Source organism: Diadema antillarum, unplaced genomic scaffold, assembly GCF_040938485.1.
Source record: "Diadema antillarum isolate AM-2024a unplaced genomic scaffold, OU_Dant_1.0 scf00000062, whole genome shotgun sequence".
NCBI classification, from domain to species: Eukaryota; Metazoa; Echinodermata; class Echinoidea; order Diadematoida; family Diadematidae; genus Diadema; species Diadema antillarum.
In genome coordinates, this window is record NW_027270951.1 from 1,654,071 (window position 1) to 1,681,237 (window position 27,167).

The 27,167-nt window shown below is 40.8% G+C and overlaps 2 protein-coding genes across 5 annotated transcripts in view; one reads left to right on the top strand and one right to left on the bottom strand.

The window, feature by feature from the left end:
* The first annotated feature begins 2,632 nt into the window (after positions 1 to 2,632).
* LOC139716186 (DNA replication complex GINS protein PSF2-like) lies at positions 2,633 to 5,483 on the top strand. Its single transcript, XM_071627751.1, has 4 exons — positions 2,633 to 2,957; positions 3,691 to 3,790; positions 4,463 to 4,589; positions 5,262 to 5,483. Exons 1-4 carry the CDS (start codon positions 2,753 to 2,755, stop codon positions 5,382 to 5,384), a joined length of 555 nt encoding a protein of 184 aa, XP_071483852.1. The 5' UTR covers positions 2,633 to 2,752; the 3' UTR covers positions 5,385 to 5,483.
* An 11,475-nt stretch (positions 5,484 to 16,958) lies between these two features.
* The window catches only part of LOC139716184 (uncharacterized), a 204,339-nt gene continuing 194,130 nt past the window's right edge, over positions 16,959 to 27,167 (bottom strand). For all 4 annotated transcript variants that reach the window (XM_071627750.1, XM_071627748.1, XM_071627747.1 and 1 more), the window contains 10 exons: positions 26,821 to 26,990; positions 26,052 to 26,254; positions 25,435 to 25,538; positions 24,059 to 24,918; positions 23,212 to 23,430; positions 22,724 to 22,834; positions 21,950 to 22,483; positions 20,488 to 20,778; positions 19,320 to 19,423; positions 16,959 to 18,649 (listed from right to left, as the gene is read on the bottom strand). In XM_071627750.1, coding sequence (XP_071483851.1) covers positions 18,542 to 18,649; positions 19,320 to 19,423; positions 20,488 to 20,778; positions 21,950 to 22,483; positions 22,724 to 22,834; positions 23,212 to 23,430; positions 24,059 to 24,918; positions 25,435 to 25,538; positions 26,052 to 26,254; positions 26,821 to 26,990 — 2,704 coding nt within the window. In that variant the 3' untranslated portion in view covers positions 16,959 to 18,541. The remainder of the gene's footprint in view (positions 18,650 to 19,319; positions 19,424 to 20,487; positions 20,779 to 21,949; positions 22,484 to 22,723; positions 22,835 to 23,211; positions 23,431 to 24,058; positions 24,919 to 25,434; positions 25,539 to 26,051; positions 26,255 to 26,820; positions 26,991 to 27,167) is intronic.

Below are 27,167 nucleotides of genomic sequence, written 5' to 3' on the forward strand. Positions count from 1 at the left end.
ATATATTATTTTTAACTGACATAACATGAAAATCATGATGAAAAAGAATTTCAAGGAAAATAAACTAAACAATTTAGTCGTAGATAGCGTCTGAGCCTACGTGTGTGCTGAGAACATGTCTACTCGTCCATGTCTATGTATAAATTCGCGAGAGCAACAGAAAGGCAGCGATGCAGCGAAATCGCGCGGCTGGATCTCTTCCGTCAGCGGGAAATTCTAAACTCTGCAAGGTTTGGAAACGCTTTGTTTCTTCAGTGTTACATATTACAATCCTCTTGTAGTCACTGAAATTTATTTAAACATGAGTTTCTTTTCAAGACATGCTATAACAAGCTATGTTGTTGTCTTGTTTTAACGAATTATTTGACGAAGAACTAGACAGTGTAGACTATCACTAACTATTGCTACACCACAGTCCCATATATTTTTACATGTGCTGGCATCCGACAGATGCGGTGCTGGCATCCGATAGCTAGAGCCAGAGCAGAGCCAGAGGTCTTGTAGAATCTTGCTAGACTTTCTACATTGTAATATAGCTGAACTCAGTAGGCATTTTTAGTTGTCAGCCCTTGGATTAGTCAGGGTAGAGTATGTTAATCACTGGAATATGCTACCAAAGTCAGCAGTTGAAGCAACTAGAACTACTTGAATCATGACAATTAACAGGTTCAAGTCAGAAGCTTGTTTGAATGTTAATGTTGATAAATTTACATGCATGATTCAGCCGTATTGTCATTGAATGTCACACAAAACACACAGCAGATCCACATTACCATATGATTACACCGTCATTATAGTGGTTAGAACCTCTTGACCTCTAGAACCCTACAGGTGAGTACAGTATATAATTATAAATTTAAATTTACTCTGCTCAGCTCTGCATAAACTCCGGGGCCGGGGCACTCCTTATCTTCACACAGTTATAACGCTTCACGTTCGAGCTGGTCGCAGTTAAGCTCTGCAGAAAGTTTAGGCCTTTTCTCAAACAGCAGCAGTGGCCAGTGCAGTGCAGTCAATACTGCAATGATTAAAGAAGTCAAAGTGTTGTAGGTTTACTAGATCCTATTTAAAAAGTATGGCAGTGTATACAACCACAAGCGTGTGTCTTTACCATCTAGCCACACGAGTGTGGTTGTAGCCATGGCCAAAGTCACTGGATACAGCCACGCTCGTGTGTAATGTGCAGTGTGTACATATCCACACACACACACGGAGAAGCTGAACGCCGTGCGTGTCAAGCACATGAACACCACACAACCAGCTTGCTCGCAAAGCGACGAAAGTAACCTCATTTTCATATCTTCTAATATTGTTTTCTACAAATATTTCTTTTTTTCGCTCCGTTCCTTTTTCGCGTTTGCTTGATACCGTGGGTTCAGAATTAATAGCAAAGTCACAACTGCCGCTAAATTGGGGGACTTCGAATTGACATCGCTAGACTGCTGGTGGTAGGCCCTACATCGTGACTTCGGGTGCCAGCGATCGCTAAGCGCAGCGCAGCAGCAGCCTAGCCAGCGCAGTTGTGCCGCCGCCCACACCAGCAGGGACCCGCGCACCGGCTGCCTGTGTACGTGTACGCTAGGTGCGCGATTTGCGACTACGAGTTACTGTACCCGAACGAATGAAGGCGAAGTCTCAGTAATCGTAAATCAAAGTGCAAAATCAATCGTAACTTTGCTATTGATTTTAAATTCATCTTATCAAATAAAGAAAATGAGAATTGAGTTTAAAATGAAAAAGTAAATTTGTCTAGATGGTGAAATAATATTAAATGAAATTAATCTAGAAGGTAGGTTCATCGCTTTGGCTGGATGGTAAAGACACACGCGTGTGGTTGTATACACTGCCTTTTAAGTATACATGTCATATTCAAGCCTACACTGGCTACAGTTGAAGTTGACTGAAAATGGGAGGGTACTAGTATAGTAGATTAGTACTATTTATACAAGACTTGTCTTTCTGAGGCCTGACAATTCGACAAGACAGGTAAATGCAGAGCTATGTCAACATAGATCTAGGCATATTTGATGATATGCCTAGATCTATGCGTGATGTTTAATAAGGTTACATAGATATCATGGCTTGTTTGCGTTTAACACATCTGGGCATCAACCACCATTTTGATTTTCTAGCTGTAAAATCTAATGACAACTAAAGTTTCTAACAGGTAAAAGTTTTTGAATAAAATATAAATCTTTACTCTTTATAATTATAGATGTATTAGTTAGGACAATTCCAAATTTGTATTTTAAGTAATATACACTACATTGTGAATTCATGGAGAAAAAAGTGCAGTTTTTATCCATTTTTTTTTTTTTGAGAGAGCCCATTCCATCAATTGTTATTACCATATCCTATGACCCTAGACCCAACCCTCCTTTCTTTAGTTTTGACATTGGATTTTATTGTTGTTACTTTCATCTTTATAGGACCACAGAATCTGTATTTGCATGATCAGGGGTCACTTTTAGCAGCAGAAGGACTACCCAGCCCTGAACAACAAAGGGATTTACAAGCCATGCAACAGTGGACCGAAGGCAAGATGATCAAAAAGACTAGACTGTGTGGAAATGACCCAAACAAGTTGAAATAATGCTCATGAATGATATGAAAGTATTGCGCAAGCAGAGAAGCTTAAACCTTTAGGGGTAAAAGAAAACTTACTCCATAAGGAGAAGAAGAAAGGGGACTCGCTATAACTTTATCTTTCTACACTGCAAAAGAAGTCAAGTCTTGCCCAACTCTAAGGACGATGGATCCCTCGGAGGTGGAGTTTTTAGCCGAGAAGGAGACTGTCACCATTGTGCCCAATTTTTCACATGATGAAGTCTTCCTGATCGGGGGCAATGTGGGGCCCTTCAACCCGAGTCTGCCAGTGGAGGTGCCCTTGTGGATGGCCATCAACCTGAAGCAAAGGCAAAAGTGCCACATCCAACCCCCAGCCTGGATGGATATTGGTGAGAGCATCTCTGAGCAAGTTTTTCTAGGCTGTTTGTATTTTTTTAATTTTTATTTTTGTAATTTGTATCCTTACAAACCTTTTCAATAGGTTGTTCCATCCTTGGGAGGACAATGATGCACAACTTTTTTTCCACTGCTTTCTATCTTGTGCCTTGGTCTTTGCCTGTCCCCGTGAAATATTTCGCTCTCTTTCAGGTCATCATCTATTCTTCTCCATGTTGTAAGTGATCTTCTTCTTTCTTCTCTTCCTTTTCTCTTTCCATCTATTGGCTTCCACTCAAGTGCTATTTTTGGGATTCTGTTGTCATTCTTTGTTTTTAATCAGTACAATATCTTGTTAGGAATGTCAAGTTCAGAATCTGTTGGTGATTTTCCACCAAACATCTGTGATGAGTAGAGACTAACCAGGAGAATGGTATAAGATAAATGTAACAAAATTATGATCAAATGTCAGTCAATCCCACCGGATGCAATCTTCTCATTCACACTGCTGGCACATTGTGGGAATGACTATGGCACATGCTATATCCTGAACCTGCATGTTGCAATCAAGTTACTCAGCTCAAGGAACATGACAGTTACTTTGAAAGCTAGCTATTCATTTAGCAGCATAAATAATCACTTCCTTGCTTTCAGAGAGAAATAGTAGAAGGCTTCCACGAAGCGTTTTCGTGTTGTCTTGCCTCCTTTAATCTGCAAGTCCATCATGTGTCATTATTTCTGTTACAGAGAAGTTGGAGGACGTGAAGAAACAGGAGCAGGACTCGGCCGTCTTCCAGCCTATTGTCAATCCTCATTACATGGAGGTCACCAAACTACTTCTCAGCCAGTAAGTGTCTGTCAGCCAGGGCAATGCAGTCTGTACACATTTTTAATCTTTTTTTTTCAGGCTGATTGTGCTAAATGTCATGTTTTAATTGAAAAAAAAAAAATGATTGTATTACACTGCTAGCAGGCAAAGCAAGGTCTCTATTGTTGCTCCATTTATTGAGTCCTGTTGTCCATGCTCCCCTTTCCCCCTCTCTCTTTTCTCTTTCCACAGAAATTAAAAGGCAAGGACCAAAACAAAACAAAATAAAACAGTCAGTAACCAGTAAAGATGCCATTTGAAGAATGGGAAGATGAATGATTCACCATCCTTCTTAACAATTTCATTGTTTGAAGTGGTGTGACAAATGACATGAAGTGTCTCACTTTTTGTGGTTGTTTATTGGCTGATTTACTTTGTTCATTGCTTCTGTTATGATGAATGACATTCTTACAACTTTAAGCACGGTATATTTATTAATTAGGACAGTTAAATGGAAAATCATATGAATGATAAATGTATGAAAGGGTAAATGGCATGATTGCAATATGGTGTGTCATTGAGGCTTTTAAATGGGATTATTTCAAAGACTGTCTCCCAATCTGTGTCTATGATATACTCAATCACAAATGTAGTCAACTGCCCTGAGTTTAACATATCCACATTTATGTTAATTTGCTCGAATTGCCCCAGTGCTACAGATGACATACCCAATGCGGACGAAGTCTACACCCTAATCAAGGACATCTGGGACTTGCGCATGGCCAAGCTGCGACAGAGTATAGACAAATTTGTCAAGGACCAGGAGACGCATGCTAGGGTGAGCATCACAGTCTGACAAGACACTATGCCCTTATTGCAGGAAAACGATACTCAGCCTCCATATGTTTCCCGAGTCAACCCCTTCATATTTCATTTGGCAAATTTTCATTGGCACGAATGTGTCCTTTCTGCTGGGTTTGAATTGTATATTGTGTTCTCCTACTCCCCCAAAAAATTTCATGCTTTAATTACCAAAACATTATCCAAATTTTACCCAATCCATAATCCAAAGTTTGAATTTCTTTTGTACTCAAATGCAACCCCAACAATAAAGAGTCCAACCATCACATGGATGTAAATGTAAGGTACAAGGGAGTATGATTATTATGATTGTTATTATTATTATTTTTTTTACAAATTGTAGTGATGCTAATCATTCTACTTTGAAGATGTTTAGCTGCAAGTATTTTCCTTGTCTGAACACAGCCTGCCTTGATCTTACATAGTGTTGATATGACATTGTGAGTGCATAAGAATGAGACTCTGTGATATTTTCTCTTTCCTCGAGGCTTTCCAAAACTCTACATGTATGAAGTGCACAGTACAACAAGCACTATCAGCACGTTACATGCTACCTAGTGCCAAAAGAAAGAAATAACCAAGACTCCAAAGATGTAGTATCTTATGAATGGTAATAGGCAGGTCCGCTTTTTCCATTTGCTCTGAACAGCTGGACAACCTGTCGCTGATGGAGATCAACACAGTACGGCCATTCCTCACAGAAGCCCTGGACCACATGCACACACTGCGGATGAACCTCCTCACTGCTGGACCTGGCCCCACCCAAGAATGAGAGACCTCATCTAGACAAGCTGACTCTCACAACAAGACTGTCATAAAAATGCTGGAATGACTCTGTGCTGGCACTGCTCCATGTGCCTTCTTTACTGAGAGTAGCCATTGTGTTGTTCTGGTGGTAATTGCGCTTTGGTTTGACCAACAGATCACCAGTTTTCAGCCGAGAAGACAGCATCTATGGGGATTCTGTCAACAGTTTGGACTGCTTGCATAATGGCTAACCTGACTCGAGCACAGCATTTTATAAATGGCTCTTTTTTTTTTGTGAATCAAATTCACCTCATGAAACGTGTATATTGTGAGTAGCGTCATCATGGTGTTGTAATTAGAGTGTCATCATTTGTTTCAATTCTTATTGGCCAAAATACTGCTGTCTCAAATCTGAGGAGGACGTGCGCATAACAAGAGAATCACCATGATCCAGTTTCCTCTCCGTTATGTGTATGTACTTCATAAAGAAGTAGTATTCTATAGTGATCTTGTAAGTTTCTGAGCATGTGTCTTATTGTACAAGATACAGCTGTCAATTTTTTATTACAGGCAACTCCCGTCGTAACAAAGTCCTCGGAACTGGAAATTTTCTTGAGTTATGTCGAAATTTCATTATAGCTGAACAATGAAGTGTATAGATCTATTGAAAATAATTTTAAGAACTGAATTTTTATTTTGCGTTTTTACGTTGTAACAAGAGTTTTGTTATAACCATGCTCATTAGAACAGGAGTGCACTGTACTACAGTCAACCTTGCCCAAATCAAATCCACTTGGACTGAAGAAATAGCTTTGACTTTGAGAAATTTCGACTTATGAGGGGTTAAAATCAACTGAATATAAAGACAAGAGGACTTCAAAAGATCTTCGTCTTAGATGAATATTCAATTTATGGGAGGTTGACTTTAGCAAGGTTGACTGTTTGAGTCCTGATTTTTTTTCATTTTTCACATCACCACTGAGGAAGCAATGAAATGGGTATAAGCAAGCAAGTACATGACCGATTGAAGGACTAGGCAACAAGAATGTAGCACCTTGCCCAGGAGCACTACCACTACCACTTACAGACTCAACTTAGGGACCACGTGATTGGGAATCTGTTGTCTTGTCTAATTCATAACAGCGATGGGCAATGAGAGATAGTATGGGCAAACCCTGTTACAATGAGACACACTGGACCAAGAGAATTTTCTTGTTTACAGTAAAACTTTCATTCAAACGGGTGCCAATATGTTACATGAAATTCAGACATATGTAGGACTACAGACAAATGTGATGCACTAAGTCTCGCCTGCAGGCGAGAGTCATCTTGTTAGCATGTTTGTGGAAAAGGCACATTATTTTGAAAAATTAGTGTGTAAACGTATGTACATTGTACTTGTATTTTCAAACATGTGAACTCGCAGTGAAACCACTTATGTACTTCGTACAAATATCCAGTGTATTTATTGGTCCAAGTGTGTAAAGATTGTGTGAAGAAAGGGGGGGGGGGCGGTAGCGGAGCATTCTATTGTTTCCAATGTCATGCTCTCCCAATTCTGTGGATTTGTACCATCTACAGGATTGGAAGGGTCTGCTAATCATCATCAAAGTAATCGCTCACACCCGGTCCTACGAGCATGTGCATAAAATGGTAGGTAGTACACTGTACATGGCATGCTACCAGAGACTCCAACTCTTCCGCTTTCAACGGGAGATCTCCCACCGAAAACCCATTTTTGCAAAATCTCCCGTTCTCCCGCTTGAGATTTAATTTCTCCCGCCCTGGCTCTGAGTCTCCCGCTGAAATGATTTCTTACTTTTTGTCTTCGTATGTTGAAAAATAAGCCTTTGGAGATAGCACGAGAGAACATCAAGAACCCTGATTATTAGAGCTTCCAGGGCACGCTTGGGCCCTTGACCGCGGCCGCAAGGTGTTTCAGGCGGGAGGATCTCCAGATCAGAAGGTGCTTGGGGTTGGAGTCTCTTTGCTACTGAACTTTAAACTACAGTCAACCTCGCGTAAGTCGACATAATCGGGACTGAGAAAAACACGTCGACTTACGCGAAAGTCGACTTACGCGTAAGTCGACATTTTGTCGACTTATAAATGAGAACTAATTTCCCCTATACAGAGTGAGATCACGATGCGGATTGCTACCCAAATCTTACTTCTTTTGCCGCCAAAACATACCTACTGACATTAACAACAATTATGTTTTAGTTCAAGTATAAATCTTGCGCGGATTAGTAACGACAACGCACAATTCCCAAATCTCTAGAGAGATTTTGAGAGAGCGGGATCGGAAACCTGGGCCCATTTTTAGACACTGTACGTTTTAAATTTGATTTGAAAAATCAAACGCATATTCCCCAAATTGCATGCAACTTTGCGACTTCAATTCAAATGCGCCGCTGCGAAGATATGCGTGTGAATTCGTATGATTCTGTCGAGATAACTTTTCAGTGCCGACTGAGTTGAAATATGATGTATGATTTTCCTTCCCTAAGTCGCCATATTTGTTTTGCTTAAATTTCTACTGCCTAACTCTGAAAGTGAATCTAATTGTTCTCGCGCCCCGATTCGCAACATTACCGCTCTGTACGGCGCGGGCCAGTCTGAAATAAAAAGAAGAAGAAAAAGTTTATTAATCCGAAAACGACATCTTTCGGATAACTAACCTTCGTAAAAACGAATCTCTTCCCAACGTCGGACTAATTCAACTTTGGTGTGAGATTTAAACCTTCGGCATATCGAACTGTAACAATGATTTGCTACTATATTTTCATTGACATTTCGTGAAGCAGCATGCGTTTCGGTAGTTTGGAACGTGTAAATGTTGCGATGTCTTTCCCCTGCTAGTGCAGACTAAAAGTTCAGTCATGGCGAAAGTTCCGTTACGAAATAAAAAATAATGCAAGTCTTTTCAACATTAACGCACTTCCAGATAGATTTTTATGCGTTTAAACGCAGTTTCTAGTTTCGTACAAAAACCGCAAGTCTTTCTGCAACGCTCTTGCGTTTTAAATACAGCGTTGCTTGTGATTTGATGAACTTGCATTTGATTTTTAGAATTGTGTTGAAACGCAAGTGAGTTTAAGTTTCTTACAATTTTCTAGTTTCGGGTGATTATCAAACGCAAGTCTTTTTGGCGTTCCGTGTGATTTGATGGACTTGCATTTGATTTCCGGGGTTGCGTTTAATGTTTAATTTTGCGTACGAAATAAAAAATGATGCAAGTCTTTTCAACAATAACGCACTTCCGTAGATGTTTAGAGATGCTTTTAAACGCAGTTTCTTATAGTTTCGTACAAAAACTGCAAGTCTTCTCTGCAACGCTCTTGCGTTTAAACACAGCGTTGCGTGTGATTTGATGGACTTGCATTTGATTTTTAGAATCGCATTTAAACGCTATTGAGTTTTAAAAAAAGGTTCCCTAGAATTGTATAGTTTCGGGTGATTATCAAACGCAAGTCTTTTCAGCGTTCCGTGTGATACGATGGACATGCAATTGTATTTGATTTTCACAGTTGCGTTTAATTTTTAATTTTGCATACGAAATAAAAAATAATGCAAGACTTTTCAACAATAACGCATCTCCGTAGCGTATAAGAGAAGCTTGTAGACGCAGCTTCTGGTTTCTTATGAAAACCGCAAGTCTTCTCTGCAACGCTCTTGCGTATAAATACAGCGTTGCGCGTGATTATGGACTTCATTTGATTTTTAGAGTTGCGTTTAAACCCAGTTGAGTTTCAGGTTCGTACAACTATTTTCTAGTTTCATATTTATGATTATCAAACGCAAGCCTTTTCAGCAACGCACTTGCGTTTATGTGCAATGTTGCACGTGATTTGATACACCTGCATTTGATTTTTAGTTGCATTTAATTACATGTAGTTGCATATAGTAATTAATTTTCTAAAAACGGGCCCAGGTTTCTAATACCGCTTCGGAATAATCAACGTGAGAATATTCGGATAAACGGAAACACCTATTTTATGTTCTGATAATGATTCTCTACTAGGACCTATAGGTTTACAGAATTTGTGCGTTTTGAGAATAACGAGAAGAAAAGGGGGAAAGTGAACTACTTTGGGTACCACATGTAATTATCCAATGTACTTAGTAAATGAGTGTATGCCCTTTCTATTCTGGCGTACAAGACAATGGACGCATGGCGCGAACGCTACCGCGCAGTACACTACCGAATTACCGAGTAGAAATGCTGCGAATCGGAGCGGGAAAACAATTCTTCTTCAGAGACTGGCGATAATATTTTGAGCGAAAAAATTGTCGACTTAGACGAGGGAATTAACACGTATTTTAGCTCAGTTGGCACTAAAAAATCAGGTCGACTTACGCGAGTTGTCGACTTATAAATGTCGACTAAGACGAAGAAATTTTCAAGAAATAACAAAGGCAAAAATCGGGACTTTTTTATCGTGTCGACTTAAGCGAGTTGTCGACTTACGCGATGTCGACTTAAGCGAGGTCTACTGTATGTACAGAAATGTACATTGCACAGCTCGTGCACCTCTCTGCTTCATAGGTGCTGAAACAAAATGAGCACCATGTATGTGTGTGCTTATAATGTGTGTAAGTTTTGCACGTGGTCCCATTCCTGAATGGTGCATTTGGAAGTTGAGCATTCCCCCCCCCCCCTTTTTTTTCCAATCTCGTAACAAATGAGGCAAGTATGGGAATTAATGAGTTTTATCCATAAATCCTCTCCTACAAACAAATTGCTGTTAAATCTTTCTGAAAGTAACTCGCTATATGGAATCAGTTATACCATAGACAGGCGAATCAACAAATCATATTACTGTGAAAATCTTCTTGCAATTATGAAATTTTGTGGTATTGTTGTTTGTTATAACAGGGTTTGCATGTACAATGTAGTTGTTGAACTCCCATATCTTAGAGAGCTGTGAGTCTCTTCAAGTCGCCAAAGATGGAAAGATGCTCTGTACATGTATAAGACACAACTGACAAATCATTATGCTTTACATATTTCCATATGTCTGTCATGTGAGGTAGAATCTTGAGATAAACTGGGCTCATTTCTCTTGGAGATCCCCATGGTGCTTTACAACCTTGAACCATGGAAAACTGACTCCATATTTCCTTTAACCTGCTGAGGACAAGCTGATTTTGTTGTAACATGCATTTCCCATGGACACCTGCCCGAGTATGCTTGGGACTAGGGTAGTCTTTAACAGGTTCAGCTGCTGTCAATATGAGAACAATCATTGTGGAAATTTTCATAGCTGAAACCAATAAAATCTTGTCAAACAAGAACAGAGAGGGAAAAAAAATCCCTGTCGTTGAGTTGTTTCCATTATGTCAAGCATTCATCACTCACAAAACAGATTAGAGTGGAAACTCAGTATAACGAGATCTGTGGAACCAAGACAATTTGTTCTATTGATCCCAGATATTTTGATTTATCAGTAGTCAATAAATGATACAAAACAAAGGAAATAAATTCATTGGGACCTGAGAATTTAGTCTGTTATATCAGGTATTTTGTTGTAGCAGATCTCTTTATGTAGAGTTTCCACTGTATGTGTACTTGCATTAATATTACATCATTGTAATGAGGGACTTGGGCAGACAGAGACACAGAAAGACAGACAGGTACATGCAGACACACAGGTTATAAATGCTACACTGATATAGCAATGCATTACCCTTAACTCCTTATAAATAACCTACAACCATTGTTTACATAGTCCACCTCACAGACGGCCACCTGCTACAAGACAAATACAGTGTACCTATCAACATGTATGGATGTTATATGAAAATTTATTCCCCATTTTGTGTATTCAACACAGATTATTTGTGCATACATAAATACTGCCCACACATCTCTGCACCTGCTTGGGCCAAATAGATGTGCCTATCATGAAGTTCACTACGTACCAGGACCCCGTTTCATAAAACTTATCAGTAAGAAGTTACGATAGTTGTTATAAGCTACTGAAATCCTTGCATCTGATTGGCTGAGAGCAAATTTGTCATAGAAATTTGGCAGTTTTTACTGATAACAGGTTTTATATAACAGGACTCTGATGTTGCTGCAGTTGAATAATGTTGCTGAACTATGACTGAATGGCTGTGTAAGTAATCATGAGGGATGCCCTTACCATCAATACATCCTGACCACAAGATTTTTTGTGGTTTGGAGTGCTGCACTAACAATAAGTTCCGTTCACATGGTCCCTAACTTAAAGTTAAAGACCTATGTGGTGCTGTTATCATCACAGTTATCCAATCTCAACTGTCGTTGGTTTAGTGAAATTATCTTGACGTCTATCATATCAAATCCTTGATGTATCAGAATTGCAAAGCTCTCGATATTATGCCTGAAAATAATTTTGTTGTCACGAGATTTACTTCAAAGTGTAATGCAATGAAACAAAAAATGTGACAACTGAAAGATGTAACAGAGAAATTGTGAATTGTGATCACATATGGTTAAACGACCAAAGCAGAGTGGTAAACAACTTGTGTGAATTCTACATGATAAGCACAATTAACTGAATGTGTCATGTATTTCACAAGTATAATAAATCACAAATTGGGACCTGAATGACAATTTTGCTAGTTACTATTTTCATGATTGGGAACCATAAGGATGGAATAAGAAGCAAGTACATAGTCTCCCTTTTCAGAAGGAAAGATATGGTTCCCCTCCTCACTTGGAGACAATACTAGACAGCTCATTTGTGTTTACAGGACGTAATAATTTCACAAGTTGTGAATTTTGTGAATATCAGCCAACCTGTGAAATTCATTAAAATTAATAACGCAGCAAAATATCTGCATTTCATGTACAGTAGTTTGTGGCCGATGCTTTCTTGTCAAATCTGCAAGACATGGGTCCTCATAGATGACCCAATCTGTTTACTACTGAACATCATATTGTTAAAAAAATGAACGTTAAGAAATTAATAAGTCACTGTGACATTACAGCACTCATAACAAGCCTCACTGATCATGTTTCCTGCTGCCACCAGTGAAATAAAAGTTGGATGACGGTTGTGAAATTAATGTTGGATGATCGTTGTGAAATTAATGTTGGATGATTGATGTGAAATTAATGTTGGATGATTGTTGGATGTCATCTTTATCCTTTGGAACTATCACCTCCTGTCCACACTCAACTCCCACTTTAAACTAATCAAATGAGAACATTTGACAACTTGGTCTTACGAGTGATTGCAATTTTTATTCCTCAAGAGCTCATCTCTGGAATAAAAACGAATGAAGTTACACAAAGAAAGAAAGAATTTCTTACAAGCTACAATGCACTCAAAGCTCTCATTCTGAGAGAAAAAAAAAAAGACAAACAAAACTAGATAAAAAAAGAAAGAAAAAACATCACAGTTTTCTTCTAAGTTTGTCACAGAACACAAAGATTGGAATAAATAACATTCTGCATCCAAAGAGCACCTTTGGATGACCTGTGTGGGAATTCTGTGCATTTTCCTACTGGTGCACAACAAATGCATTAAGTTAAAACACTGAAAAGATTCTGACATAACTTTACAAATGAATGGAAATGTACATACCAAACACAGATCACTTGTGTTCATTTTATCGACATCATCGTCGTCATCATTTATCATAACCATCATCACTGGCATCATTTCAAAAAATCACACTGATATCACAATAGAAACATCTCTTCTAAAATGTGTTATTTACAATCATGATCACCACTTGATTTCTCGGCTTGAATGATGTCAAATTTACACCTGCAGATTGTTTTTTAAGCCTCGAAAGAAAGTGCACAATAAGTACAGATAATTCCATCTCGACTGCCTCGTTTCCCTGCAACCCCAACCCTCCACACCCCCCTACCCCCAAGATACACAGAATGATAAACCAGCAGGGATACACAAACTTGAGCATGATACCACAAGCAATGACCTGATGTCGTCGACCTGTGATATACACACTGAGGAAAAATGATTATTCTTCGTACATGTCATTTGAACACGCCAATTCCTTTTAAATTCATCAAAAAAGTTAAAGATCACGACAGAAACTGATTACAGACATTTCTCATGATTGCTTGTATTCAAAGAAGTTTGTAGGTATTGAGAGCTAAATTCATGTGCTTTCATTGTGTCATCTGACAAAGGCTCCCAGAAGGCAGCAAAAAAGAAAGGTTCGACTTCTATGCTGCGCAATTATGTAAGATAGATGAACATGCTACATCATACTGTTCAATAACAAGTACCAAAACGTCTGCACAACTGATACTCCATGTGGTTGAGAAATTTTCTCGAACATAAGCTTAAATAAAGTGTAGTACCCTGTGAAAAGAAGAGCTGATGCTTCAACCTGATTGATAAGATATGTTACTCTCAAAAGATGCAGCGTAAGAGGGGACGAAGGGAAGGGGATGGGGGGGTCGTGAAGGACAAACACAAATGATGTCATCTCCCTCAAAGGTACAACACCACTCAAACTATCTTAACACCAAAATCAATACTGACAAAATATTCTTACTGGAATACACACAGTCAATTATTGTCCCATCCTGTGCCTCCAATGGTACTCAAAAAACCCCCACAAAAACACTTTATTGAGACATTGTGGAAATGTTAATGCTCAAACATAGAGTTGGTCCTTGGTAAAATGCTGCTTTTGGTCCTCGCAAATCAGACATGTGAATGCTGCCCTATCACACAGTTCATCCTACAACCTTGTTGTTCCTCACATGGTAACAACATCCCCTCTCTGTATTAATGATAGATGAGTCATGGATGGTGTAAACTTTGCATACAACTTTGAATGATTATCATCTTGTATGAGAGCAATTTGGTTCACAACTGGCCATGAAATATGTTTCCTTTGATGACTGAATCTAAACTCTGAGAACCTATCTGTACCATTTTGTGTTTCAAATATCTTTCTCATCACTTACCACAGGATAAAAACAAACACTTGAACCAGTATCTGTATTTCCTTTTTTTCTCATGGAAACAAAATGAGATGATTGTGTATTGCTGTGTACCAGAATTTTATATTTTATATTTTGTAGGAACAGGGAGGGTAGGGGATGAATTCAGAGCACAGTAGACCACACAAACATAGAAACAAACCATTCGTGCACTTTTGAAACAAGGTAGAAGTGGAGCCGTACCTCAAAGACTGACATAAAACTTTAACTTAAAAGGAAAAAAATAGTATAAAAAAAAAACAACCACCCACCCATTTTACAAACTTTAGATATTCATATTACAGTGTCTATACAAATCAAGTAATAAAGTTGTAAAATTGAACGTGTCGTGTATGCACATGTCACATTTAAGGTCTAATAAATATGTCTATTTTTTTCCTTTTTTTCTCTCTCTTTCTTGTAAAACTAGAAAAGCCAAACCCTTTGATATTCAAGGTAACATAATACTACAACACAAGATATATTGCCACACACAGTAACAAAATGAAATCTCACAAATCTTTCAATAAGCATGATTGTGACAATCTTACTTGTTTTTGAGAAGTTTCGTCTAAGAGGTTGATAAATTAAGGAACATCTTATGCATGAATCACCTCTCCTCTCTTGAAGCAGGCGGAGAGATTAAGCGAAAAATGAGAGAGCTCACACGAGACAATGATTGCACTTCATATTAAAGGGTGTAGAAAAATACAATATACAACAGCGACAGCGCAATGTCAGTCAACTTTGACAAGGAACATACACTTACCAGCATTCCATGGCAATATCAGTGGTTTCATAAGTAAGCCCTGCATTCATCTTAAAAATGCACCAAAACAATTCCCTCCCCCTCCCCCCCCCCAAAAAAAAAAAAGAGACAAAAATAGTAGCAATCTTTCTAAGTTGTCTTCTCCATGAACTGATCAATGAACATCATCTCTCATATGAAAATATCTTCTTGGTATTTCTGATCACTGGTGCAGTGGGTTGGAGTCACAGACAAATTACATTGGTGTGTGATAATACCTGCCAATATTGTCTGTGTTACAAGCATACTTTCAATTCTCCATCACAGTGCACCTATAAATCAACACAATTCTGAACGATGGCTGATTTTGCTATTAAAAATATACATTTGTAAGCAATGCCGTGATAGGCATCCACCTCCCCCCACCCCCTTTGCTCTGAAATGGAGCCGCTTCCTGCCCTGATGTTCCTCAGAACTGGTGAAAGCGTTATTGGAGAGGAACAACACTTTCAACATCACTTTCAACATCATTATCTGGTGAGAATCAGCCACCAAACATGTGCCTTGGAAACTACAAATAAAAACACTAAAGAGCTGCTAGACACTCACAACAGATATTCACAGACAAACATTCCGACAGAGAGAATAAGTCATAAATTAATTTAAATACAAATAAATAAAATTTCCGTTTGTATTTCAAGTATTGACATCCCTGCCGAGATGACACTTTACAAGATCAAGACAGCATTTTTGTTTCTCATTAATATTGACTTTTAAAAGCATAAAGAACATCTTTCTTTCTTTTTTTCAATGCACAAAGCTTTATTCTAACCAATGCTTGCAACATCAAGCGCTTCTCACTACTTGGTGACTTTGAACAGCATGTTACAAAATGATTTGAGATTTTAAGAACACAAAAAGTCTTTCCCCCGTTGGCCATTATTGACTACATCTATCTGAAATTAAAATCAATGTGCACAGGTGATGCAATTTCAAAGCAAGCCAGAGCATCACACAGCGTAGCATAGCTGACTGTGAATCCTCGTCACTCTACTTCCCATCCAAACTGAACTACATGCCACATCCCGCTGTAATGCCATAAAGACAGATCCAGCCAACAAACCGACACATTTCTCTCAATTTTTACTTTGATCAAGACAGTGGCTCTGTACAATACAGAGTTGAAGATATAGAAAAAAATAATTATAATATACAAATGACTGACTGCTATCTGAACAGAACCTATACTACTCCAGTTCATCATTCTCTTAAGGTATGTTTTCATATTTCAGTGAAGTTGTAATCCATCATGCTACATTCTGCTTCTCTCTTTCTCATTACACACACGTGTGCAATCCTGCATCATCTCTAACTTCCACAAGTTCAACAACAACAATAAAAAGAGCTCCCCTTACTGTGTCATTTTCCACTGGTCAACCAAATGACCCAATTCACAAATTATGCATGTGCTAAAATGAAGAGCAAGAATAACTTTCTTGAAATCAAATTTGGACATCATTTTATGGCAAAGTTTACTTACTATCAAAACTCCCCCCTCCCCTCCACTCCCCCCCCCCCCAAAAAAAAAAGGGGGGAAAAAGGGGAAAAATGATTAAAATCTGTAAATTAAATGTTCCAAGTATTTGGAATGATATCATATCCAGGAATCCCGTCCCTTTCATAAACACAAACTGACTTCAACTTAGAGATACTGACAACCTTTCATACAGATTTGTTCATCAGGAGAACCCACCAGCTGCAAATTAAATCAAACACATATCAAAGCAACATGACAAAATACCTAGGTTGGTTGAAAAATGAAAAGCACAGTGAATGAACGCAATCTTTCCATACACGTTCTTGGTCCGTGGCTTGATTCTATGAGTCATAATCAACCCTCCATAACACCCGTCACAAAGTGGGCTACCTTGTCCAACTTGAAACATTCCAGATCTCAAATGTCTCATTTCCAAAAGAAATCGAACATCAATCACCTCTCTATTTCATCTTCTACTGTCCCTAACTCCAGCTACAAATCTAATATCCAAGGACCCCCCTTTAATAACTGAAGACTTGTTTTGCATAAGCTTCCAGCTAGCTAGATATCAGCAAGTCATATGCCTTCTACATTCTGTTCACAGTACCACGTATGTGTTGAGACTTTACTTAGTAGGTCTAATGACGCATTCTCTTTTTAATTCATCTCTCTGCAGTCAACACACGACAATATAACACAAGTGCCACGGCATACAATGACCCCCTTGATTGCACTTGAAAAAAAAAAAATCAAATGCTAGTCTTCAAATGCACGGTTCTTACTGGCTAGGAGCCTAATTGCATTTCAGTTGTTTGTGAAATATTTATTTCCTTTTTTTTTTTTGGTAATTTTTTTTTCTTACACTGAACATTGAAAGTTTGTGGGAAAAAAAAATAATGGAACAGGACCTAAAATATTTGAATTCTTTCTCTGACAACACTGACTGGCTTTTACACCAGTTACATGACAGCATTACCTATCAATGCACTGCCTCTTACTGGGTAAAATTGGGGTTAGTTGGTAATTTAAAACCCTCAAGTCATCTCTATCTCTCTACACACACTGCCTCCATTTCTTTTCCATGTCACATCACGTGACCCATACGGACTGCTATCATCCACGGGTCTCCACTGTCACTGGTGCATCAAATAGATCTTCACTTGTGTCGTCAGAGCTCGTTCTGCCGATGGGTGCGATGACTTCTCTTTGATGCCTCGTTTGGCCACTTGCAGCATTTCTCGCTCGAGTCCCTCACTTTGGACCTTCCTGCTTCTATGGATATGCTGCAGCACTTTTCTACAGCTTGTAGCAACATGCATATTTTTTCTTTCTGTCTTTTTTTCAAGGTATTGCTGCCACAGTGATGCATCCAAGCTGTCTCACGAATGTGTATTTGAATAGGCTTCATCTCCTTCGGAGGTGATGGGGACAATACTGCAAGACTAAGCATGTGATTACTGCCATGGAATGACAAAGTAACTCAATCGTCCTCTGTAACTTTTCATCCATCAACTCCTTGTTTAACATCAGCACATTATTGCAGCATCTATCCCGAATAACACAGAACGCTTTAGTTTTATGACATCACCTCCTTGTTCAACATCATTCTAACACTGCATTGATGGATGAACTAGGAAAAAAAAAATGTATATCTACTAGCAGCACAGAAAGAAAAAAACAACAACAACAAAGATGATGCACCATGGGAAAATGAGACGGTTTGTGAATTGAAGGGGAAAAACGATTGTGATGAATTTTGCACGAGGTATTCTACGCTCCCACCGGGTGGAGCCCCCTGTCACTGAGTCAAAACAGTTTCTGGCGAAGCCAACGGCGGCACCATGGGGGTGATATTCAGTTAACCCCCAACACCTGCGTATCTTTGTCCTCGCTTTCTGTTGGTGCCGCGCATAAAGAGGGAGGGTCACTCCTCGTGGCCGGTCAGTGCGTAGCTTTGTCAAGGTCCATTGTTCGCTGCCTGAGGAGGTGCATTTCTCGCATGTAGTTCTCGTATTCCAGCTGCATCTCATACATCCTCTCTGTCAGCTCCTGACCACATGATAGGTAGAGTGATACAAAAGGGGGGAAATTAGTTTTCTCTTCAAAAAGTCAATAGACATGAGTTGATGTTGGGATGTTGCTATCGTGATTACATGATTTTTGAAAGTTCAAGAAAAGATATTAAATGTGACATGCTGAATATGAACATCATTTGTGTAGCTACGCCATCTTTATATACTCATGGAGTACAATGAAAACATAATTTACTTTGCTTGTCTCTGAAACCTCATCACTGAAAAGAAGTTTTCTTGTTCCTAATCTCCTTAGGAAATAAAGAAAGCCAGCAGAAGACAGTGTGACATTCGGTTTTGCAAAGCTGACTGACATAGTAATCTACACAACATTACACGAACAATACTAACAATATCTACAATGTCTCAACAATGATTAACAACTCTGACTACCTTCTGCTATGAAGACATGAACTTCACTATAATGGACATACAGATCAAAGTTACAATTTTTTATACCACTGACCCTGACTTTTATTTCATTTCAATTAAGTATGTAAAGACCTATATTTTGTTTCTTTTTTTTTTTCACTCACAGTATAATTGTCAACATCTATTTCGAACAGTCACATTTAGTATGAATATTGAACTTTGACCCTAAACTTTGATCAGCCTGAAAGGTCAAGCGACTTCTTGAATCCACTTACGTTCTTCCTCCTCGCCAGCTGCTCAGCGCTCCCATTCAGCTCAACATTGTGGTGTCTCAGGCCTGCTAGGTGATCCATCAACATTGACCTCTCTGACCTTTGATCTGAAAGATAGATGGATGGATGGATGGACAGATGAATAAATGAATGAATGGATGGATGGATGGATGGATGGATGGATGGATGGATGGATGGATAGATAGAGAAGTAAATACATTAGGCAGAAGGACAGAAGTACAGGTGGACAGGTAGAAAAAGAAAGATAGACGAATAGAAAGATGAACAGTGATGAAAGTGAAAAGATGTGTAGAGAGATAGATTCCAAAGAGAGATCAAGAGAAATTATACATGAGGGAGCTCAGAACAAAGGGGTACTTTTCACATTTGTATCTGACATCAGTTTCTAAACAAGGCCAAATATCAACAGAAAGTGAGCACAGCTTGCTCAAACTGGTTGATTACAGTGACTACCCAACATGTTGAATACTGTGGATCTGCCAATACATCACAAAATTGCCAGTATATGCTGCTGTGATGTCATTCTACTTAGAGTTACTGACAAGATATGAATATTTTAGGTCATGCATCACAAGAACCTTTTCGTTCTTTCTTTGCACAATATTTTTTGTTAGCAATTTTCTGGTCTGCACCTTGGTCTAAAACCACAACTGTTTGTTGATACCTGACACATATTCATACAGCATAATGGCATCTTTCATATGATCGTGCAACGAAAGCAATACTTCACACTGTTTTTTTCAAAGATGCTATGAGATCTGTGAAAGCGTGGTCAGACTGGGAAAAGATCGAGAAGTTTAAGATCGCGAAGTCTTCACGATCTTTTGTCGTGCGGTCACACTGGCAGCCAAACTTGGATCAAGAAGTTTGGGTCATTGGTATGCACGCGCAAGAAAGAAGAAAGAGTACGCCGTCCGATGGTTAGTGATTGTGACGTAACAATGCACATCTGTAAATGACGATGGCCTAACACTTCGGAGACACCGCTCGCAAACAGATCGAGAAGTTTGTCGGGGGTGAGGGAAATGTCCCTAGTTGAAGTGGGAAGTTTTGCGAGAAGTTTTGCGGGAAGTTTGCGATCTTAATCTTCTCGATTTTACACCAGAGTGACCGCGCCTTGAATCTTATATCTATCTATCCCTGTACATACCTAATAAATATCTGTGATAAGACTCTGACACTGCCTCCCAGCCAGGCCAGTTGTATACTCTGCTGTGAAGTTTGTGTCGACTATGTTGTGACGCGGACGTTGATGAGGATTGCGAGGAAATCGAGGATGATGATGATGATGACGATGACGACGACGACGATGACGAAGGCTGGTGATGATGATGATGGTGGTGATGGTGATGATGATGCCTGCCGGAGCCCGATGTTGCCGTGGGAACCGAGAGAGCGTCTCGCTTTGACGTCTCATTGTGCGATGCATTCAGCATAGCCCCTAAAATTTAACAGGAGACATACAGAGATATCTAAAGGTCTAGAATGTGACTGAAAAAAAAAATCAAATTCTTGTTGGCTGCAATGTAAAACACTCCTCTGGTATGGACGGCTGTCCTCTTGCATTTGTATACAAATAATACACACTCAAACCTGTGTATTATTTGATTTATAAAATGGGTTGAAAACTAACAGCATTTTTCATGTACCTTTGTGGGTCAATACCAGTCAGCTACATGTAACACTTGCTCAAAAGTCAAGATGTCCGAAGATGTTCGTCCCAAACGTTTACGCAAGTCGCACTCGGAAATCCCGCACATACAAGTACTGTACGTATAAGCGTATACGTACGCTACATGTTATGCACAAGAAAGACCGGCTGGCAGCCTGAACTAGAAGTTGTTTACATGATTGACAGCGCGTATAGTAGCGCGTGACGCACTTGTAACAACTGATTGAGTGTGCACTGCTAGTGTAAACATTGTGACGTCAGTGACTTTACGCTTTTTTGCACGGCCGTGCAATACAGTTCGACCTCGATTATCCGGCTATGTCGGGACCGGCGCTCATCCGGATAAGCGAATTGGCCGGATATGGGAGACACTATGTTAATGTATATAGTGCACCGGCAGCTAGGCAGGTAGCATACCCCGCAACGGTGGTGATGACTGCTTACTTTTACGATGATAATGTGGTGTGAATTTATGTGAGTTCTGTCGGGAATATTGTAGGCAAATCGTGTGAGTTTTGTAGAAATTTTAATTGAGTTTAAAGTCACTGTTTTTTCTCAATTTTTGGATGAAAAACAAAAGTCCTTCACTGCATGAACGCGTCCGGATAATAGAGATTTCCGGTTAAAAGGAAGCCGGATAATCGAGGTCGAACTGTAGTAAGAAATCATGAACGCACACGTGACTCATTTCAGCTCTTCCAATTGGCTACATTCTTGAACCCATTTTATAAATCACTCTATCAATAGAGCTTGGCAGATGATGTCGATTTGTGGCCATTCAAATCTCGAAAGAGCTGATAATTTACTGTAAACTCCATAATCGTGCGGAAACAGCCTCCTCTATGGAATACATATGTATACACCATTCTCTTCTCTATCAGCAAAAAAAAAAAAAAATCCTTGAAAATTTTTAAAAATAAAAGAATAATTTTGGACCCACCTTTCTTCTGGTTGAGTTTCTCCTGGGTGGACCGCAAGACTGACTGGTGGAACTCCTGAGCGAAACCCTCGGCCACCGCTGACGAGTTGTGTCGAGAGGTGTTGAGGAATGACGAGATGGTGAATGGTGAGGGCTGCTTGAGCACCGTCTCCGATGCTGATGAGGAGAGCCCACCGTCTGGTCGCCGACGACAACCCAGCTCGCCATTCATCACCTCCTGCTTGATTTCCTTCTTGGGGTGGATGACCGGCAGTTCGTTGGCCTTGCCGCTGCCACCACTGCCCGTAGAGGGCGCCGATGCAGTCTTAAGGAGCTGCTGGCCGTTGGAGGAGGCAGAGGTCGAGAGGTCAAGGCTGGGGGAATGTGAATTGCTGTGGTTGGTCACGACCAGGGAGGAGTTGAGAGGTACTGGCGATGTGGGAGGCTTGTCGATCTGCAGGTGGTCGAGGGGCGTCTGCAGGCTGGGGTGAGAGTTGATGTAGGGGGCTCCCTCCTTGCCCTCTTTGAGCCTCTTCTGCAGCACTGCATCTATTGCTGGGGCAGATAATACAGAACGATGATATCATTTCTGTTGCGCAACAATAATGATGACAATAAAGATGAACGCGAAGACAATGATCGTTAGGACAAAAATATCATCAATACCAATGACAAAATCATAAATCCACCAAGTGTGTTGTCGCTGTGCCAAGAAACTTGGGGAAGTGTGATGAAAGATGCAAAGACAACTGCTGATTTTATGCAGGCCAGAAGAAATAGCCTGTGGATATTTACCTGGGCTGTGTGCGTCGGCACTGTTAGGCAGCGGAGTGTCGGTGTCCTTGTGGTCCCGTTTGAACTTGCGTAACCGATCGGCCTCCACGGCTCGCTTAGCCGTTGTGATAGCTACAGAAATGTGAAGAGACAAAAGGGAGGAGGCATGAGAAAGGAGGGCAAGTTGTTTGACATCAGCCTGAAATTCATATTTCATTCAGATAAAATGGAGTATCAGGTGCTATGGCGACCACAAGAAAATGTTTGTGTTTGCCATGTACCATGCACTTCTATCCAACGGAAACCATGACTCTGCAGCAGTTCAGAAACAAACTTTTGCATCCATTCTACTTGCGCAAATCGTGGCTCCTAGCAAAATTTGTGAAAGTTTCACGCACATGAAAATTTCTGGTTTTACAGGAAGGTTATCATACCCCGCCCCCCCTCCCCACTGTGTGCATAACAAATGCAAGCAGACACTGAGCAGTGAACATGCGGGTACGGCATACCTTGCTTCTTCTCACTGGAGAGTGTATCCAGTCCAAAGGTGCGGAGGAAGCGGCACTTGTGTGGGTAGTTCGGCTCGTTTTGGAAGTCCTCCTGGGAGAGGGGTGCAGCTGGTGGCAGCAGGGGGACCTGGGGCATCACCTTGGCCACTTTGGGCTGAGGGGTGGCGTTGTCCTCGCCGTAGATCCGCCGCCTCTTTCTCCGCTGTTCCCGCCTCACCTCTGTGTGTATTTTGGGGGATGAGGAATGGAGTAGATTAAAGGCCATTTTATTTTTTGGCATGTTTGTGTGTGAATACTAAAGCGGAAATAAATAATGAGAAACATTTAAGGATGTCTGTCAATATGTGATATAGGAGCCAGGAAAAGTATCATTCCACATGATCTGAAAATGTCGTCAAGCCCTGTTACTTTGCTCATGGCAGGTCTTTGCCTTCTAGCACAAAGTTGCATTCTTTTTTTTAATTTGAAATGAAAAGTAATAATTTCCTGATCCTGTTACTAAGATATTGCAAGGCAGCCATCATTCACCATGACTTTTGGAGTACCTAGGTTCAGTGCTCTTTCAATGTCCTCGAAATATTTAAATTTATGTGAAATTACTTTTACATATTCTTTGCAACATTCCACTACTCCGGTGACATCACAACTTGTTCCCATTTACGGAGGTATTGACATGCAATTATCTGAAACTGTAAAAAATGCATAGCTTATCCATGGATTGCTTGATATTCTGCAAAGCTGTCATATAGTGTTTCACTAATATTTCTGCATTTACTGAATCCACATATTTAATTTGGGAAACTTCACTTTGCACCGCAGCAAAGAACTTCACCAACAATGAACTCACCTCTCCTGTGTTTGTGTGAGATCAGGCCCAGCGTGGTCATGAAGGTTCCTTTCTTCTCGCTGGATTCGGCTTTCAGGCGGGAGCGCCTGGCGATGCGAATCATCCGTTGCCGGTAGCGTTCCCGCTTGTCCTCCACCTCCTCCTCGCTATCCGACTCACTCTCGCTGGAGGCGTAGACACCCGTACGCCGCTCCTCATTCTTGCGTTTCTCTTCCAGGTCTAGCTTACTGATTACCGGTTCAGAGCTGGGGCGGGGTAGGTGGGCCGGTAGGCCTTCCCGGATGTGCTGGTTGCGGTAGAACTCGTGAAAATGGCGATTGAACTCTGTGTGGTGGCTCAAATCGTAGGGCCCCAGCTGGCTGGCGTTCTTCAGCACTGACTGGGCGTGTCTCGCTGAGTCCTTGCTCTCAGACAGCTGCTGCTGCTGCTGTGTTGCGAGCTGGCTCTGCACCTTACTGCTGCTACCGCTGCTGCCGCTCTGTGCATGTGCATGTGCCCGTCGCACGGGGTCTGCCGCGCGCTCAACGTGTTTGTCGTTATGCAACGTTCTGGAGGGGATTAAGCGGTCGTATTCAACCGTCCGGTGATTGTTATAGGCATTGTGCTTAGAGTGAGCATCATGGCTGGAGCTGTGGAGTGAGGTGAGGGGCGGAGGGTGGTGACCCCCACCAATGATGTGGTCCTCTCTATGACTCTCTCTGTGACTCTCTCTATGACTCTCTCTATGACTCTCTCTGTGACTCTCTCTGTGACCATCTCTGTGACCCTCTCGGTGACTCTCTCGATGACTCTCGCGGTGACTCTCTCGGTGACTCTCCCGATGACTCTCTCGGTGGCGCTCTCTGTGGTCAGATTCGTGCCTGTATCATGAGCAAAGACAGTATAACATAGGAAAGTTTTATCGCTGGGTTGCAGTCAAAGAATATCGTATTTCATTCTGACTAAACTATTTTGTCTTATTGCCCATAAACTCAGTCTTCTAGTAACTTGAACACATTCCTCCCATGTCATCACATCAATGGCACAAAAAGCATGTAATGTTGTCTGTCCGAAGTCAGCCTAACGAGTGTGACCATTCGTATGAGAGAACTTTCAACCTGAGGTGCTCTAAAATGGGGCTTGTAGTTTCATACTGACGACAAAAAAAACAAACAAAAACAAAACCTGCTGTGCTGCACAACTTCAAACAGTTGTTCATTTCTTGATTTGTTCATTTCATTGTCAGTGTTTCCTAGTTCATCATCTTCTTTTATTTTCTGGAACTCTCCTTCATCAAAGTCAAGCAGGGGGAGTGGTTCTGCTTCTCTTCACTTCATGCCGATGAATACTGATGGTCAACATCAGCATCTTCCACATCGTCTCTGTGCAATTTTTACCTCTCTGCTATCCTCCGGTTCTCCTGCAGTAGGATCTCCCTGTCGTGGTGGACCTTGCGGTCGCGGTCTGACAAGTAGCGCACCGACTCATGAGAAGCCGCATCCTGTTTGGGAGGAATATGCGCAGCATTTATCTTCTTGTTCACAAAGACACACAGTCTCATCTATTTCATCAAAGTTTCAGCAAAATGATGTGTAAGATCAGCTTTTGAAAAAGAAGTGAAGTGGAAATGTGGAACAATTCTATTAAGGACAAAAAAAAAACAAAATCATTTTACCAACAGAGATAATGACAAGAGGAATTACTTGTATACTGTACATATTCACAGATGAAAAACTACAAAATGGGTACCAGTAACAAAGACGTGCATTGGTGATCAAAATCTAATTTTGCCAGTCAAAGAAACATTAGGGAATTAGGAACCAACCCCCATGTGGGTAAGGATATCCTACTTTTAGCAGTGTAGAATGTTTGTGATTTAGGCTGATCGATCTTTCAGAATAAGCTTCAGCTGTCCTCTTTTGTTCTGGCTTGGCTCTGAAGGTATAACAGGTTTTGATGTGGAACTTCTGGAATGAAGTCATGATTAAGATGATTGCCCTGGAGGGAGACTCACCCTAAGCTGAGAGTGGATGTAGCCTGTGGGAGATTCCTGGTTGTGATCCTCTCGACTGCTGCGGGGCGTGTGCCGGTGCTTGTCTGCCCACCGGTCCTCTCGGTCCGCCTTCTTGAGGAGGGGGACGGGCCCCGGCTCCTGAGGGGAGGGCTTGCTGGACCCGATGGATGAATGGGACTGTGGCCTTCTTGATAGGGAGGAATCTAGTCACGGGGAAAATTATGAAGCGAAATAGTATCAATTCCCAAGACGTATCATCAGTTTTACTGTCCAAACATCTGGTCAATCAGCCTAATAAAACTCTCAGATCATGTATAGAATCCCTCTTCCTCTCACAAAGAGCTACTCCATCACCCAAGCTGATCCCTATAAATGTTATCCCAACAATGGTGTCAACTTTTGAGTTCCTAAACTCATCCTCACCCTCCTTCTTGTAACCCCTACCCATCTCATCTCTCTAAATCTTTTTCCCTCTCACAGATTTTTTTTACCCATCATATTCCTATTTTCAATTTTTGCCTGTAAAAACCCTCTGTCTCTGCATCTTTTCCCCACTACCTCCCCCCAAACTGTACTGCATAAAACTATCCCCCATCCAAACCTCAAACTCTCTTGAAGTTCATTCCCAAACAACTCCCCTCCCAGGGCAAGATGCTTCACGGTCTGTGACCACATTACATAACTGGCCATGTGGTTGCACCTATTGTGAGAGAGAGGAGAGAGGATGAAGCAGAAAGTTGATACAACGCAGGAAAGAAAGTGTATTCACCTCTCGCTGGGCTGCTGGAATAACGCCTCTCGTCGCTGCGCCCTCTGTCGTGGATGGAGGATGACGACTCGCGCTCGCTGCGACTCCTCTCACGGTTCTGCTCCAGTCTCAGCTCCTCTGCCCGCCGGTCACGCTCTCTCTCCCTCTGCTGTTCCTGCAGCACCTTTTCTCTGTTTTTGGTAAGGAAGATGGCTATCAAGCTTGAACTACCACAGAGAAAACAAGAAATGGCCACTTTGGATTCTGAATTACAAAAAAAAAAAAAACCAACAACCCAAAACAACAAAACCCTTCAACAAGATGAAGTAAATAAATACAAGTATATTTCTCACCATTTCTATATCTGG

Bases quoted from the DNA above. Each gene is read 5' to 3' on its own strand.
- LOC139716186 (XM_071627751.1), top strand. From the start codon at position 2,753: ATGGATCCCTCGGAGGTGGAGTTTTTAGCCGAGAAGGAGACTGTCACC. The intron at 3,791-4,462 runs GTAAGTGTCTGT...GAATTGCCCCAG, and splicing joins ACCAAACTACTTCTCAGCCA to TGCTACAGATGACATACCCA. The intron at 4,590-5,261 runs GTGAGCATCACA...TGCTCTGAACAG, and splicing joins ACCAGGAGACGCATGCTAGG to CTGGACAACCTGTCGCTGAT.